This window comes from Ornithodoros turicata, chromosome 1 (genome assembly GCF_037126465.1).
Source record: "Ornithodoros turicata isolate Travis chromosome 1, ASM3712646v1, whole genome shotgun sequence".
Lineage (NCBI taxonomy): Eukaryota > Metazoa > Arthropoda > Arachnida > Ixodida > Argasidae > Ornithodoros > Ornithodoros turicata.
The window spans coordinates 8,622,380-8,638,167 of NC_088201.1; the positions used below are offsets into that span (position 1 = coordinate 8,622,380).

The 15,788-nt window shown below is 46.2% G+C and overlaps 1 protein-coding gene across 1 annotated transcript; it reads right to left on the minus strand.

Moving 5' to 3' along the window:
* Window positions 1-1,364: 1,364 nt before the first annotated feature.
* LOC135386421 (uncharacterized) lies at window positions 1,365-3,820 on the minus strand. Its single transcript, XM_064616400.1, has 3 exons — window positions 3,799-3,820; window positions 2,116-2,910; window positions 1,365-1,426 (listed from the first exon to the last, which is right to left on the minus strand). The coding sequence occupies exons 1-3, from the start codon at window positions 3,818-3,820 to the stop codon at window positions 1,365-1,367; spliced, it is 879 nt and encodes a 292-aa protein (XP_064472470.1).
* Between the last annotated feature and the right edge of the window lie 11,968 nt (window positions 3,821-15,788).

Genomic DNA, 15,788 nt, shown 5'->3' on the forward strand with positions numbered 1-15,788 from the left:
ATATACCAGGAAATAACCCGCCTCGACACTTAGTGATTTTTTTGAGTAATTAATTGGTTTCGGTTTACATATTTCTTGCGTGGAGTAGCGTAATAATGCGCTCTTTCGTTCTACTATCTGACATTATATTACGCGTTCATCCACTCGGTTCGCACGCGGGGATCGTTAGTTAGAGAGTTAGTTAGAAAGAAAAAAAAATCCTACAAAGCACAGAGGACCGGTTACTCCAAAACACTTGAAAATACAAATTAGCAGTGATGGCCACTAACTACTTCTACAGTAGTTTAACTATAACTACTAACTACTTCGCGATGGAGTAGTTTAACTAGTAGTTCAACTACTTTTCAGGGGAGTAGTTAAAACTACTTTCTTAACTACTGCAATGTATTTTAACTACATCTATAACTACTTAACGTTGTCCATCAACACCAATCCCTCGTAATACACCTAAATATGTACACCTAAATATGAGTCACAAGCAGTGATAATGATATTTAAAATATACTCTTGTGCTACGTCACTTAATGTACATACTGTCATAAAATCGACTGCCTGTCTCTTGTATGTTACGCGCTGGCAACTTGATGCGGAAATATTTTCTATGGAGTGAAAGCTTCCGCTATAAAGGTACGTACGACATACGACGGACCTTGTACGAGATTTACACTGAGGCTCCTTCGTCACAGATCAATGCGCCACGCACAAATATTGTGGTGGGTGCCCATTGCGCCACTGTGGACCGTAAAATATTTTCGCTTAGCCACGATGATAGATCACGTAGCCATCCTATGCGGTTATGTGCACACCAGGACGGTAACCAAGGTATTACGCAGGCCGCTACGATCGTCAAATACAAAGCTTACGGTGGGATTCTTTCTGTGCCCACGCGATAAACTAAGTTGTAGAATTATTTCACAGCAAATGAGGCTTCACTAGACAAGCATTAAAAGTGAAGATTTAGTACACATGCATGACACAATTGCTCTGCACTTCCGTTCTCATCAAACAAGTAGCTCAAGGTAAAAGTCGGAAGCACAATCGAACCGTAAAGTTTGCGGCAAAATCGGAAGTAGTTGCTGCCTGCCCCCCCCCCCCTCCAGTAACCTCACTACTGTAGTTAACTACTCAAAATAGTAACCTAACTAGTAGTTTCCACTACATTTCTGCAAGTAGTTGATAACTACTTTTTAACTACAATCAGGTAGCTTAACTAGTAGTTTAACTACATGTAGTTAACTAAGGGCCATCACTTCAAATTAGTACGTCTAATAAGTTAGAGGCGCTGCAATGTCCATAAGGAATGTCATTAAAGCAGCTGTCGCACGATGTCTAAGATCCCTCGGCCATTCTCCGAGTCACTAAGTCTAGAGGACGGTGGTCCAGTCTTTCCAAGGCGGCTCTAAGGTCATTACGTTGGACACTGTATCTGGAGCAGTTAATTAATATGTGTTCACTGTGCTCCACATCAGCACACGTGAGGCAGTTCGGCAAGTTTACTTTTCCCATCTTGAACAATAGGGCACGGCTGAAATAGACGTCTAGTCGAAGGCGGTGCACCAATGATTCAATGGCGCGCGGCGTGAGACTCGTAAGACAGAATCGTAAATTCGGGTCGACTCTGGCTAGCAGGCTGGACCCCGCGCCAACCAACCATGTACGTCTGCAGGCGTCGTGACGTATGTTACGAAGCATTTTCTTGGCGTCCGACCCCGTGAAGTACACAGGGGTCCTGCTCGTTTTCAAGTGTGTCCTTACAGCCAAAGCATCCGCAGCTTCATTTCCGGGAATGCCCACGTGAGCTGGGATCTATTGCATAACGATGTCATGCCCTCTTGTCATGCGGGGATCGTGATAAAGGGGCCCCACCATGCGCACCCAGCGATGCAATGAGCACTCGCTTCTGAGGAGCACGAAATGACTACCTCATGAGTCAGGGTCGAACTTATTTATTTTCTGTGGGCAGCTTGTCACGAAAACGAATTTTTAAACAACCGTGCCTTGAGGAGGCACCCGACCTCCTCGTCCTCTCTGCGGTTTGGCCGTCACAGAGCCCTCCTGCCAGACACCGGGAGGAGCGACCGGCCCATGATACTCTCTTGGGGCGCCGGCGGGTACGGCTTGGGTATGCTGAAGGGGATGGCTCCGGATGTGCGGTGAAGAGCAAAGCAGCTTCAAGGCGAGAGAGCTCTGTAAAGGCGGGCTTCAGCCTGTCAACGCTGACGTTGTCGGGCTTGCCGTTGATAGAGATGGCGTAAAACTTGTCACCGCGGCGTAACACAGGATGAGGGCCAGAATAAGGCTGCTGCTGCAGCGACTTTCGGACTGCGCCGCTGTGGAGGAAAACGTGCATGGCGGTGGCCAGTTGCTGCAGAACGTAGGGCATTCGGGAGGAGCTAGCCCGTGTTGGAGTACGCCGTAGCCCAGCGAATGTTTGATGGAGGTCATGCAGCAAACTTCTGGGGTCGGTGGCAGGAGCGGTGGACGGCTCAAAGAAACCTGCTGGAAGCCTCAGAGTTGTGTCGTAGACCAACTCAGCAGGACTGCACGCGATGTCTGGCTTAAGCGTGCCACGTATGCCGAGCAGGACAACAGGCAGAACGGTAGCCCAGTGGTTTAGGGTCTCGTGCGCCATGATGGCAGCCTTGAGCTGGCGGTGGAAGCCCTCCACCAACCCATTAGCGGACGGACGATAGGATGTGGTCCGGATGCGAGTCGTACCGAGAAGTGCAAGTAATGCAGCGAAGAGGTGCGCCTCTAACTGGGAACCACGGTCAGTGGTGACTGTGGAGTGCACGCCAAATCGTGCAATCCACACTGCTATCCAGGTAGACAAGGAGACGGGAGGGCGAAAGTTCACTCGTGGCTGTTCCTTGTCTTCCGGCACACCCGCGTGCGAACCGGACACGTGATCTAGTGTCGGATAGTTGAGCGAAAGAGCGCATTGTTACGCTACTCCACGCGAGAAATATGTAAACCGAAATCAATTAATTACTAAAACAAATCGCAAAGTGTCGAAGCGGGTTTTATCCTGGAACATGTTTCCAAATGAGTGAGTGAGTGAGTTGATGTTTTATGATGCACAAGCAGTTATGGCCATGATGCGCCAGACAAAGATAAATAATAGAGATGTGACTCCAAAGCTACAGCATCATGGACCTAAAACTTCTGTGGTGACGACAATGGGGGGAGGGAGGGGGGGATATGTTTATTAAAGATAAAGGAAGGGGGGAAAGGTCAGACAGGCTAGAGTCACTAAATAAGCTACGCTTCAGAGTATCGACACTGAGGTCCAACGGAGAGCAGGATCGCCATCTTGTTTTCGCACCACACCGGTATCATCCCCATTTGAGGATCAAAGACGGCTAACATTATGCTCTCCGTGTGATAGAGAAGCGTGTATGATTGTTGTGCGATAATCCATCTATTGTCCACCTGAGCGTCCAGAACATGTCAAGGTGAGCTCAAGGCCGTCAACTGCTGCTCGTAAACGAAAGGAACATTTCACCCGCGCACGATAGATGGCATCCTGCGCTAACGTGCGCTGTGCGCGTGCGCATGGGCAGCGTGGCGGGAAAACAAGATGGCGCATGCTCGCTCTTGGAACTCAGTGTCGGTACTCTGAAGCGTAGCTTATTTAGTGACTTTAAGACAGGCCAAGGCCGACTTGATGACAATGATCGAAGTCCAAACGACTGTGTTAGAAACGGTAATTAGGGGGCAAACAAAAAGGCATAGAACTTCGTGCAGAAGCTTCGTAATAAAAATATTCGGATATATCGAACTTTTAATAGCGCTTACCATTATTGACGACCAGCGGCATGGCCGAGTGGGTGAAAGCATCCGCTCGTTGGTGGTTAGCCAAGGTCGTGCTGAAGACTGGGAGGTGGTGGGTTCGAATCCTACCACCGGCTGTGCTGTCTGAGGTTTTTTCCTGGGTTTTCCGAAGACTTTCCAGACCACTGTCGGCACAGTTCCCCTTGAAGTCGGTCCACGACGCATACTAACCCCCCCCCCCCCTGTCACCCACCCAGTCCTTCCTGCTGTCTTCTCTCCATATGTCCATATCTGTATACCGCTCATGGCCATAGTTACTTGGCGGCGCTAACACGGAATAAAAAAAAAATAATGACGAGTCGTCATGCTCGAACAGAAGCGCCTCACTAGTGTTTGTAAATTACAGAATAACATATTGTATAACGTTATATATATTGATGATGATGATTCGGAGTTTAATGGCGCAAGGGCAGCTTAGGCCTTATATATATTATACAAGGGGTTACGAGAAGGGAACATATGCATGCATTTTGTACAGCGATTATGCATTTAAATGGTGATGATTGGTGTTTTCTTTCACAAAAGCGACTTTGTTGTAATATAAACAAGTTTAAGCTGTTTGTAATTGCAACAGGCAACAGCCATGTGCGGCTTTATAGGATTCTACGCGTAATTAACGTAAGTTTCCTTTGATTTCGCGTGCTCCATGGTGCATGGTAGTCCACTTCGATAAATATTCAAAATGCTTTCTGGCGCCATGTCCGTTTTCGCCACCAGGGCTAAGGAGCTTCCAATGCCTGTTGATAGATGACGCGGTGGAGCTTCACAGGTTAACTTCGCTAGAATGCGCGAAAAGCCTCGGAGAATGAATGAATGAAGAACTTAGCTTTTTTTTTTTTAACTAAAGACATTGGGAAATACGCGGTGATGGCAGTGCCTTAATCTGATTTGCATTAACTCGCACTTTTGGTAATTCGTCATGCTTTATATTACGTCGCTGTTACACCGGTTTCTACAGCGGGATGCAACCAATAAGTATCCCTAGTACATCTCTTCACCTATGTTCCCTATTGTTCCTCCTTGCTGACTATCGTGCAGAGCTGTTCCTAGGGGAGTGCCAAAGGGGGCAGCCGTCCCTGGAGCCTTCCCCAAACGGTGCGCCGGACGAAAGAGGTCCCGGAGGCTCATAACGTTGGGTAATGAAGCGAGAGCCGAGAAAATTTAAGACTTTTCAATGCGCTTTGCACCGTTTCACTTTTTCTAGTTATTTTTTTTTTCTTCTTAATTGCACTAGAAGCGCTGAAACCACGAAGACAGACGACACACACATCGTGTATGTGTCGTCGTTCTTGGTGATCTGAGCACTTTGTGTGCGCAGATAAAGATGGAGAGAACATATTTCCCATGCTACATATTACATGATTACATATTAAACGATGGCTGTTTTTTTTTTGCGCATAAATCACGTCGTAGAATACATAGAATATGTAATATATGTGCACTACGTTTTTTCACACATATTACGCATCCTACGTCAATTTTTTTTTTCAGGCTCTCTTGCAGTCTTCAAACAGTCCTTCTATACTTCGGGACAAGTCGACTCTTACAGGTCAACCCCGCCCACAAATCTAAAGACGTCTGTGATTGGCTTAGGTGGGTGCATGACGGCTCCGAGTCACAATGTAGTGCGCCTGAATGCTTCAAAGTATTGCCTGTACATTGGCCATGTCCTGAAAGCAAACACCCGTCGGAGACGACTTACTTAGAGCTCATCTGCATGTTTTTACAGCAAACTCTTTTTTCTGGCTCTACTGTTCCACCCACAAACGCGTTTTGGAGTAGCCAGTCCTGACTGGGTCGGGACTAACCTCTCCATATTTTCTGTCATTACCAATCCAATCCAATACAATCCAAAGCAAACTCGTAAAATATTCGCGCGAACAAAACATGTGGATTGGATTTGCCGTCTGTCTGGCGTCCGCACTTAATCTATGTCCCACTCTCAATATGTAGACTACATTATCCGCTGGTGGAGATATGTCTCTGTGCCTGCAGCTCTTACGTTGTCGCAGAGTTTATTGTAGTGCTACTATGGGACCGCTTCATAATCATTTTGCCTGAGGCGGAAGTTGACCCCAGGACGGCTGATAATACATTATGTATGTCTAGAAGGCGAACCATGTTTTTAATGCATTACAAGGTGTCTGCACAAGATGTACTGCGCCATCCGGTTCAATGTTGATCGTTTAGGCTTTTCTGTTCAGGTGCACGGGATATTGGACACTTGAGAACGGTTGTATATCAATAAGAGTGGTAGCTTCTGGTACACCCGGAAGAAAGTGAATAATTAACAAGAAAATTAATTACAATTAAATTCATCAAAATTAATTATTTAAATTGCAATGAAAACAAATTAATAAGAAAATGAATAACAACCTGAATAAACTTGAATTTGAACTTGAATTGAGCGGAGTTATATTTAACAAATTTGATAGTTTAATGTTTGTTTGTGCTTACTGTTATATGTACCAGGTTGATGGGCAGGTTCTATAATCTGTGCATCACATTAACAACAGAAAACCAGGGATATTGAAACAATACCTGGACATAAAAAAGACGCTTATTTATATTTTCCTATAAAGAAAGGAACAATTTGACATAAATCGTACAATCTACGCAACACCAAAGAAGTTCGCCTACAAGAGCCTTTAATAGTGCTCCATCAACGTCCCATTCTGTCACTGAAGTGCCACGAAAGCTCTTCACTCAGCCGAGCAGCATCTAGATCAACATTTTCAACAAAAACGCTACGCCTCGCACCGAGCGCTTATATATACGTTAGAAATTTCATTTTTCAATTTTCTAAACAGCATACTCTTCAAAGATTTATGCGTTGCCTGCAGAGCTTGCTGGCGCTTTCAGTTTTTTTTTCCCTGAGCGCGGTCAACCCAAAATCCTAGTGCGTTTCCCCTCTTTAATTTTACACGCGTGCAGACGAAGCCCGTTTACGACCGCCATAGTGAATTTTGCACGCGGGAATAGGTGTTGTGGCTCTACTACGACTACTATATACATACTCTGCTTAGTCGCTTGTGGTGTAATCGTGGACGCTACCCAGCGACGCTAATAATGAGTGGCAGACTACACAATTCTGCTAAAGTACGTACTTGAGTTGGTAAAACAATTTTGTAAGGCAATTTTGTGATACCTTATAGCATGCCTCCAGGAATGTTACAGGGCTGAATAACGCCGTGGAGAAACCTTTGTTGCCTAATTAAGTGGAAATAACTTCTTCGCTAACAACAACTGGCTAACATTTCCCTTCTGTTTCCTCTTTTTTTATCACCATCAAACATATCCCCCTAAGTGCTAGATTCAGGCGAGTATGACATCAGGCAGGTCGTTAAAGCGGTTGTGCAGCAGGTATGCAGTCGTTACCGTAAGGTTTTCAGGTATCAAGAGATACAAAACTATATTCTACAGTTAGCTCGGAGTTAATTTGTATGCGTTCAAATACCTGTACATATCTGCCATGATAGGCAAGCCTGAGCGATGGGCAAGACACGTAAACAAACACAAACACGAAGGCTCAAAACCAGCAAGACGTTTTGCCCATCGCTCAGGCTTGCCTATCATGGAATTTATCCATCAGCTAGCCTGCATTTACGCCATTCTGTACATATCTGCCGCTTCCATCAAAGCGTGGAACTGATTCTATTCCTGGTGAAAAAGCAATATCACATCGTTTTCAATAGACGACACAGACGAGTTAACCTCTACTGCTACCATGATGAAACAAGCCTGAGCATGGGGCTACACGAAATACGCACAATACAACGAAGCGCGTACACCATTTATCTTCGTTGTGTGTGTTTGTGTATTTCGCGTAGCTCATGCTCAGGCGTGTTTCATCATGGATTTCGTCAACCATGCAGCTAGTCCGTGTTTACGCTATTTTATCTGTACTGCCACGGGGGCTATGCAGACCTTGAGCCTCCTGAAGCAGCTGGTCATAGTTAGGGTTCGTGAATCCTTTGGCTTTTGTTTTGTAGTGTCATTACCAGCGTCGTCCATAAGAGTTTAAGTGTTCATTTGCAGAATGGAGCTGAAGGCCGTAAGTCTTCTCGTCTCGCCCATGTTTACGCAGCTTGGAGATCTATCTGTTTTGTTCTACTGCTTCGTTCATTGAAGATCAAGGCCGCCAAGAATGGCAGCTCGCAGCCAGGTTTCCCATAAAAGGAGACGTCCGTTGAAACGACACTACCCCGCCTCTTTATACACTTTGTGCACACACTGTGACTTTAGGAAAGATGGAACCGGTATTTGGACACAAAATCACGTATTCAACTTCCAATTTTTATACTGTCCTTTTGTCATGTCTTATGCCCTGTATTTGTAAGCTGACAGGACCATTGCTATACCCAACACGAACTATGACGTTATGCCACTTCGCTGAACACCAAATACAAATATTGCGCCAACGTAACAATTGCTCCCTCTTCGAGATTACGGACGCTCTTACAAGGTGATTATATAGCAGCGTAACAAGAGGAAGCTCTGGCCAGATGTTTTCCTTGATGATGATGATGATGATGCTTCGTGGCGTACAAACTACGTCGGTGATAGTGCGCCAAGACAATGGTAGCGATGTAGCAGAGGGATAAGATCAAAACGATTATTTTGAAACAGCGTGCTATAAAAAGGGGGACTTAAAATCTGACGATATGGAATAATATTTTTGATAAATTACAGGGCATTTAAATTGCCAATACCTCGAAAACAAAATTAGACATCCTTAAAAACGGTAAAATGAGTCCATCACTCAGCTATAAGGCTGAATGAAACGGTAAATGATTGATGTAAAATTCATGTAAGTGATGATGAGTTGATGTTTTATGGCGCATAAGCGACTAGAAAGTGACATCGACGATGAGCTTCATGTCAGGAACGAGTATTGAGGATGTGTAGGAGAGCCGCTCCCCACAGGATGAAGATGATTTGTGTGTCGGCGCATCGACAACTAAGGCCATAATGCGCCAATACAGCGGTGATGATGTGACTAGTTAAAAATAAAGATGATGTTTAGCTAAAATGGAACGAAATTGTAAAACATACTTTCATACCCCCCAATTATGCAGAGAGTCCATACATCGTCATACATCTCGGGTGAGGCAGACAAAAGAGGCCAGTGTCGTCAAGCGTCCACGTATTAACTGCAGTATTCGCGATTCTAAGTTAGAGTTTGCATTACGCATCCTGTAAAACTGGAGACATGGACCTCCGAATGAATCTGAGCGAGGGGTGCAGACGTAACACGTGCGTCCTACATTGTGAGATCTAGGCTGCGTTCGAATACCTCGCACCCGCGAAGCCGCTTGACTAGGCAGCTGAGTAGACCCCTTTGCTTGTCACTATTGGAACAGGCTTGCCTGTGGCGCCATCTCGTTGCTCACGCAAGAAATGCGTACGGCGCAAGCGCAGCAGGACTCTAATGCGCAAAGTTTGTAGGACATCGTGCATAAACTGTCACCTTCACAACTAAACATGTGTTGCAACTCTCTACGCAGTTTTAAAAAAACATACCATTATGTGCAACTTTATATTAAAGCCAGCAGAAACAGCGGGCACGCTGGTACCGTCAACGCGCGTCTCCACCCCGGCTGTCAGATGGTCAGGCGTATAACTAGACTGCATCGATGCGCACTAGCGGTAGCAGACTGAATAGCGGACTTGGCGAGATTTGGAACGAGACTTAACATGGCGGCACTTCCGGTTAGACCGCTAGGCAGTCGACTAACCGGGGTATTGGAACGCAGCCCTAGTCTCTTCCTAGTCCTAGTGTATTCTTTTGTTTGCTTGAAAGCATTAGGGAATAGCAAGCCCACACCGTGGCTAACCTTTCCCTTCTCTTTTTCCTTACTTTGGATTAAACATATCCCCCCCCCCCCCTAGTCTCGATGGTCAAATGCAGGTTAGAGCACTCATCTGAACCTGTATCGTATTACAGTCTGCCCGTGAGGGTTAATGGGCGGAGGGCCCTGCGAAAGTCAAAATTTGCCAATTACATTAATTTGTACTCTTGACTCGTTGATGCCACACTCTAAGGAAAAAAGGAGTAAAACGGGGAGTAATTGCAACTTCTACTTCCCCAGGTCTGAAATTACTCCCCATTTTAGTCCCCAAGCCCAACATTTAGTCCCGACATTTACTCCCCGGGACTGCAAATTGTCACTGAACTTCGGGAATGGTCTCCTGAATGTAACCGTCTACGTAAATATGTGCCCTTCGTCAATTTGAAGGGCATAAGGCTATATAACTCAGCCAACGTAGCAATTTTCCAGCCACACAGAGTAAGAAACAGTTAGCACATCTTTCTTCGCAAATTGTGCCCTATGTATGGCGCAAGATTTTATATCACTCGATATATCACGGTTGACGGTTTGCTTCAAAGTATTTTCATGCATGCACACGAATTATGTGCTTGAGACTCTTACAACAGCGCGTGAAATGCAGTCTCCACTCGGTGACATTCATTTACTCCCGTGCATTTACTCCCGAAAGGGACTACTTTTTGTGGCAAGGCATTTAGTCCCCAAAAGGAGTAAAAGTACTCCTTTTTTTTCTTAGAGTGCATAATGGCGAGAAACTGCAGAAACTGGCTTCTCTCCACGCAGCATATCTAATAATTCGACCTTTCGATGTGTGTTTTTTTTTTTTTTTTTTTTTGTGTGTGTGTGTGTCTTTGGAACACTTTCCGAAGCACCAGAAGGCTTCGAATTCATAATTACCTCTTTGGTTGGATCCCTGAAACAAGAGAAACTAGACATACTTTTGCGCACGCCGCTTTGGGGGCTCCTCCCGCACACCCATCGCACCTATCCAAAATCCCTAACCTATGTTATGCAGACAACTGTAAAACGAAAATGGGAAAGTCGACAGCCAACTATGTACAGTGGCACGGAATATTGTTTAAGCCGAGGAGCTACTACAACATTGCTTTGGCAGGAAAATGTACACATCGTGGACGTTTTGGGGATCAAAGAATAAGCCGGTTGAAGTTGCTGAACTCTAATTGGTGCTAGCGTGTTTGCCGTGACCATCATAGGTGGGCTTTAATTACTAGGAGGGTGGAAATCCTTTTAAACACGATTGGCGTCAAACAAACCAAATGACGCATGCGAAAGTTGAAGCACTAGCTTGCTGTTAGCGCGGTATCGAAGGACCGTGCTGTTAGTGAAGTGAAGGAGGTCAGAAAGGGGCCCATGGGGCAACATTTCAAATTGATACGATTGAATGGTCGATGCTGATGACGGCTTTGACTAGCACAGCAAAGGAAAGAACAGGTATTATACACTCTAAGAAAAAAAAAGGAGTAAAACGGGGAGTAATTGCAGTTTCTACTCCCCTAGTGTGCAATTACTCCCCATTTTAGTCCTCTAACCTAACATTTAGTCCCGACATTTACTCCCCAGGACTGCAAATTGTCACTAAACTTCGCGAATGGTCTCCTGAATGCAATAGTCTACGTAAATATGTGCCCTTGGTCAATTTGAACGACATAAGGCTGTGTAACTCAGACACCGTAGCAATTTTCCAGCCACACAGAGGAAGAAACAGTTAGCGCATCTTTCTTCGCAAATTGTGCCCTAGTATGGCGCAAGATTTTATATCGCTCGATATATCACGGTTGACGGTTTGCTTCAAAGTATTTTCATGCATGCGCACCAATTATGTACCTGGGACTCTTCCAACAGCGCGTGAAATGCGGTCTTCACTCTGTGACATTCATTTACTCCCGTGCATTTACTCCCGAAAGGGACTATTTTTTGTGGCAATGCAATTACTCCCCAAAAGGAGTAAAAGTACTCCTTTTTTTCTTAGAGTGTACAGAAGTCTCAACTGTGGCCAGCACAGGACAAGTGAGCACGTCAAACGCATATGTTCAATGGTTTATTCATGGGAATCCCGATATCACGGATTAAGAATACACAGGTTCAAAGTACCAGGCGTCCAAAATCCCAGATACGCACAGTGTAATGCCGGCAGCGCCTAGAACGCGTGTGGGGACCTGTAGTCAACAAGCTTGAACTAACCTAGGTCCACACTTGTACGTAACTCGTTACTGGGTAACGAGTTACTTTTTTGGGGAACGAAGTAACGACTTATTACTTTTCTAAAATGTGTAGCTAGTAAAGGATCTCGTTACAAAAATGGGTAACCCGTTAGTGCAAGTTACTCGCTACTTTTCTTTGTTCCTCCGTTCTTCTTTCGCTTCAGTAGGGACGACGTTCTGAATAGGTGGCGCCATCCATACGCTTCGCACGTGGTGTTCTGATCCTGGATGCTGAGACAGCGGACTCCCAATATTCATGTCACTGACCACATAGAGCCTTCTGGAAAAACCACTTCGTGTATGAGGACATTCCGTACACTTGTGAAGGTGATGAACCTGACCTGGATAACGCGCGGCTTTACGCCCTATGGAAAATAACCACAAAGTGGAACGCTAGGCTGGTTAACCGACAGAGTGAACGGCGAGCGAAAACACACGAAAACAGCACCGGACGAGCTCAGACTGTAGCAAATGAAGTTTCATGGGAAAAGAACCCGTTTTTTTTTTTTTTTTTTCGCACCTGCTTGCTTTATATAAGCGTGCGAGTTCTGGAGTCAGGAAGTTCACCCAGTTGGCGGAGCTCACCATGGCGTCACCATGGCCTTCATTAGACGATATATATGATCAAGCTTTCAAAAACAAAATCAAAAACTGCTACTGGAATTAAATTTAATGTGAAATATCAATAAAGATAAAAATGTTGATTTCATTATTTGACTGTGTGAAACACCCTGGGTAACGAGAACGCGTTCCTTTTCGCTTTTTAGTAGCAAGTAACGTATTTAGTTGTTTTTTTGTTTTTTTTTCGAGGTAACGAGTAAGGTGTTTGTTCCGTTTTTTCGGTAACGTGTACCAGTCTGCCTATAGGCAGAGTCGTACACGTAAACTGAACGTACGTACGCAGTGCACTGAGTATACACTATATGGGGCTCACCCAGTGGCGTAGCCACGGGGGGGCTAGGGGGGGGGGGGCTCGAGCCCCCCCTACTTGCAACGGACCGACCCACACAAATCGTGCAAATCCGAGGAGAACGTATGGGGGGATCAGTGTGACGATCGCGAAAGTTCTTGCAGTTCATGGCGTCTATCTAAGCGGCACTCTTTAATGGTTTTCAAAGTATGAGCTTTTCAAAATACTTCCAATCTCGTGACACCACCTCGTTGGTCATGACAGCCTACACATGTAATCGTATTGTGAACGTCCAAATCAACTTTTTTTTTTCATCCGCAGCTTGCAGTGTGCACAAGTATGTGTGTTGTCGCACACAGGATCAGTGGAGAGCGGGCGAGTTTTCGTATCCAGCCCCCCCCCCCCTACCTTGGAGGTCTGGCTACACCACTGGCGCTCACCTAAGTATAAGCTAACCAACGTCGCTTCGTTTTGTGTTGCTCCAGCGCTTCCGCCCTGCTAAGCCTAACCGTCTCTCAAATTGCATTTCATTAGCTAAAACGACTTCGACGGATATCGAAAACATGCGAGGCTAATACGCTGCTCGGTGATATCCTATTTTGAAACACGGTCATTCGCGAACCTCGCAGTTACAGGCTTTAATCTTTAATAATGCAATTTGGGATTTCGGTGGTGTAGATTTTGAGATCTGGTATTGTGAAAGCTTGGACATCGTGTCACACCCCCTTTCCAGGCCCAATGTGCACATAACCTGCAGAGCAGATTCGCGTGAGCACATGATAGTGCCACCGCTACCGACCGCTCCCCGTGACTGTGTGGTTGGAATTAAAGCCACAGAATAGACCGTATATACGAAGAACGTACCATGAAGGCGCGCGGAGGTGTCGATAGAAGTGACTTCCAGTTGGTATTCTGCAGATCCCGAAACCGAAACTTATATTCTCACATCTTCTGCATCGTTCTCTGCAAGGTTCGAGGTCCACTTGTCCCAATGGTATTCATTCCTCCGCTTCATTCCCCCATATATGCCTGCGTGTCGAGGAATCCATTGAAGTATGATGTCATGGTCAGCATCCCTGGATTGCATGTACACTGTCAGAATGTCGTGGACTACGGGTACCATACACCCATTATGCAGGGATGATATTATTGCTTGTAGTCCAGCCTTTGAATCGCTATATATGACCCATTGCGCTGCAGACGGGCATGCAACCACATATTGAAGAGCGAATGGTATGGCGACTATAGTTCTGCCGTAGTTGAGGATGATCTGTGGGATAGACGTGTCATTCCTTCCCTGTTGTGTTCGGGGACAACAAAGCCAGACGCAGACCCAGCTGCTGTCGTCGATCCATCGGTGAAAACAGCTGTCCTGTTGTGGTTATTTTCCATCATGTACCTATAGACAGTACTGTCTCAGCGCAGCGGATGGCAGAGCTGACCTTCGGTGCACACCGGGCACAGTTACACATATTTTAGGTACCATAAATGTCCAAGGAGGATGCTGAGTCGATTGTGGAGGGATTGCTTTTGGCAAAGCTCTATGATGTGGAGCAATCGCTGTGAGGAAACGAGAGTTTCGACGCATAACTTTGCGTGCTAGTGGATGCCTGTGATACCGTGTGCAGAGACGGATGTAGTGTGCCACTGTTTCTTGCGCTCGCAAAATGCCTATTGGAAGTTCCCTGGCCTCTGCAATAACTAGTACATTAGTGGCGGCACGAGGATTTTTGCTAAGATGCTTTGCAGCATCTTCTCATACGAGTCGCATATCTCATGTAAGACGGGTAGATGGTAGGCCAGCATCTGCCGTATCAGTGAACTATGTATGGAGAGTAGGGCCCTCGTCGACATTCCCCAGCGGGAGCTTGCTATATGACGTATAATGTTGACTCGTGGCTTTGCCCTTAATATGATTGATGTAGCAGCCTATGAAAGCTGTGCATCAATAACTACGAGGGGTGTTCAAGTCAAACCGGGACTTTCTGTCTCCTGAGTGTACAAATGGCTGGCGCTACTTCTTTTTCGTCATTTTCACACGCGACAGGCCTCCGTGTTCACCACGTGGTGGTCCAAAGTTTGTGCAAAACAGAAGACACGTGCTGGACAAGATGGCCGACAACAAGGTGAGCGCGCACATCGAACAGCGAATTGTCATGAAGCTTCTCGTGAATCAGGCCGTAAAGTCATTTGAAATTCACAGAAGACTTCAGGCTCAGTATGGCCACGATACACTTAGCCGCAGCAAAGCGTTTGAGTGATGCAAATGGTACCGAGACGGCCGTACATCAGTGCAGGACGATCCCGGCAGGGGCGGCTCAGAGCCCGGTGTCAGAGTTCGTCAGAACATCCAACTTGTGGAGCGCCTGATCCTCAAGGACCGACGGAGAACATGTCTCGAACTGGCTCGAAAGACCGGACCTTTCTTTGGGAACGTTGAACACTATCATTCATGAACACCTCCAGTTTCGGAAGGTTAGTGCCCGTTGGGTCCCGAGGCAGCTCTCCGTGTTTGACCGGCAGAGAAGACAGGAAATCTCCCAAGAGCTAACGTACCGTTTCGACACTGAAGGACAGCCGTTCCTTGATCGGATCATCACGTACGATGAAATGTTGGTGCACCATTTCACTCCTGAGTCTAAACGCGCATCAAAACAGTGGGCACATCCGGGCTCACATCCGGGCTCGCCAGCTCCCGAGAAGTTCCGAAGCACCCCGTCTGCGGGTAAGGTCATGGCCACGGTTTTCTGGGACAAGGCTGGCGTTGTTCATGTTGATTTTCTACCCAGTGGTACAAACATCAATAGTGCATATTACTGCCAGGTTCTCAGGGATGTGCATAAAGCCCTGAAGCAGAAGCGGCCGGGCCTCATCACCAAAGGTGTCCTCCTCCTACAGGACAATGCACGCCCGCATACCTCGCATCTCACGACACGCACCTTACAGGAACTTGGCTGGGAGTTGCTGCCGCATCCCACTTACGGTCTAGAC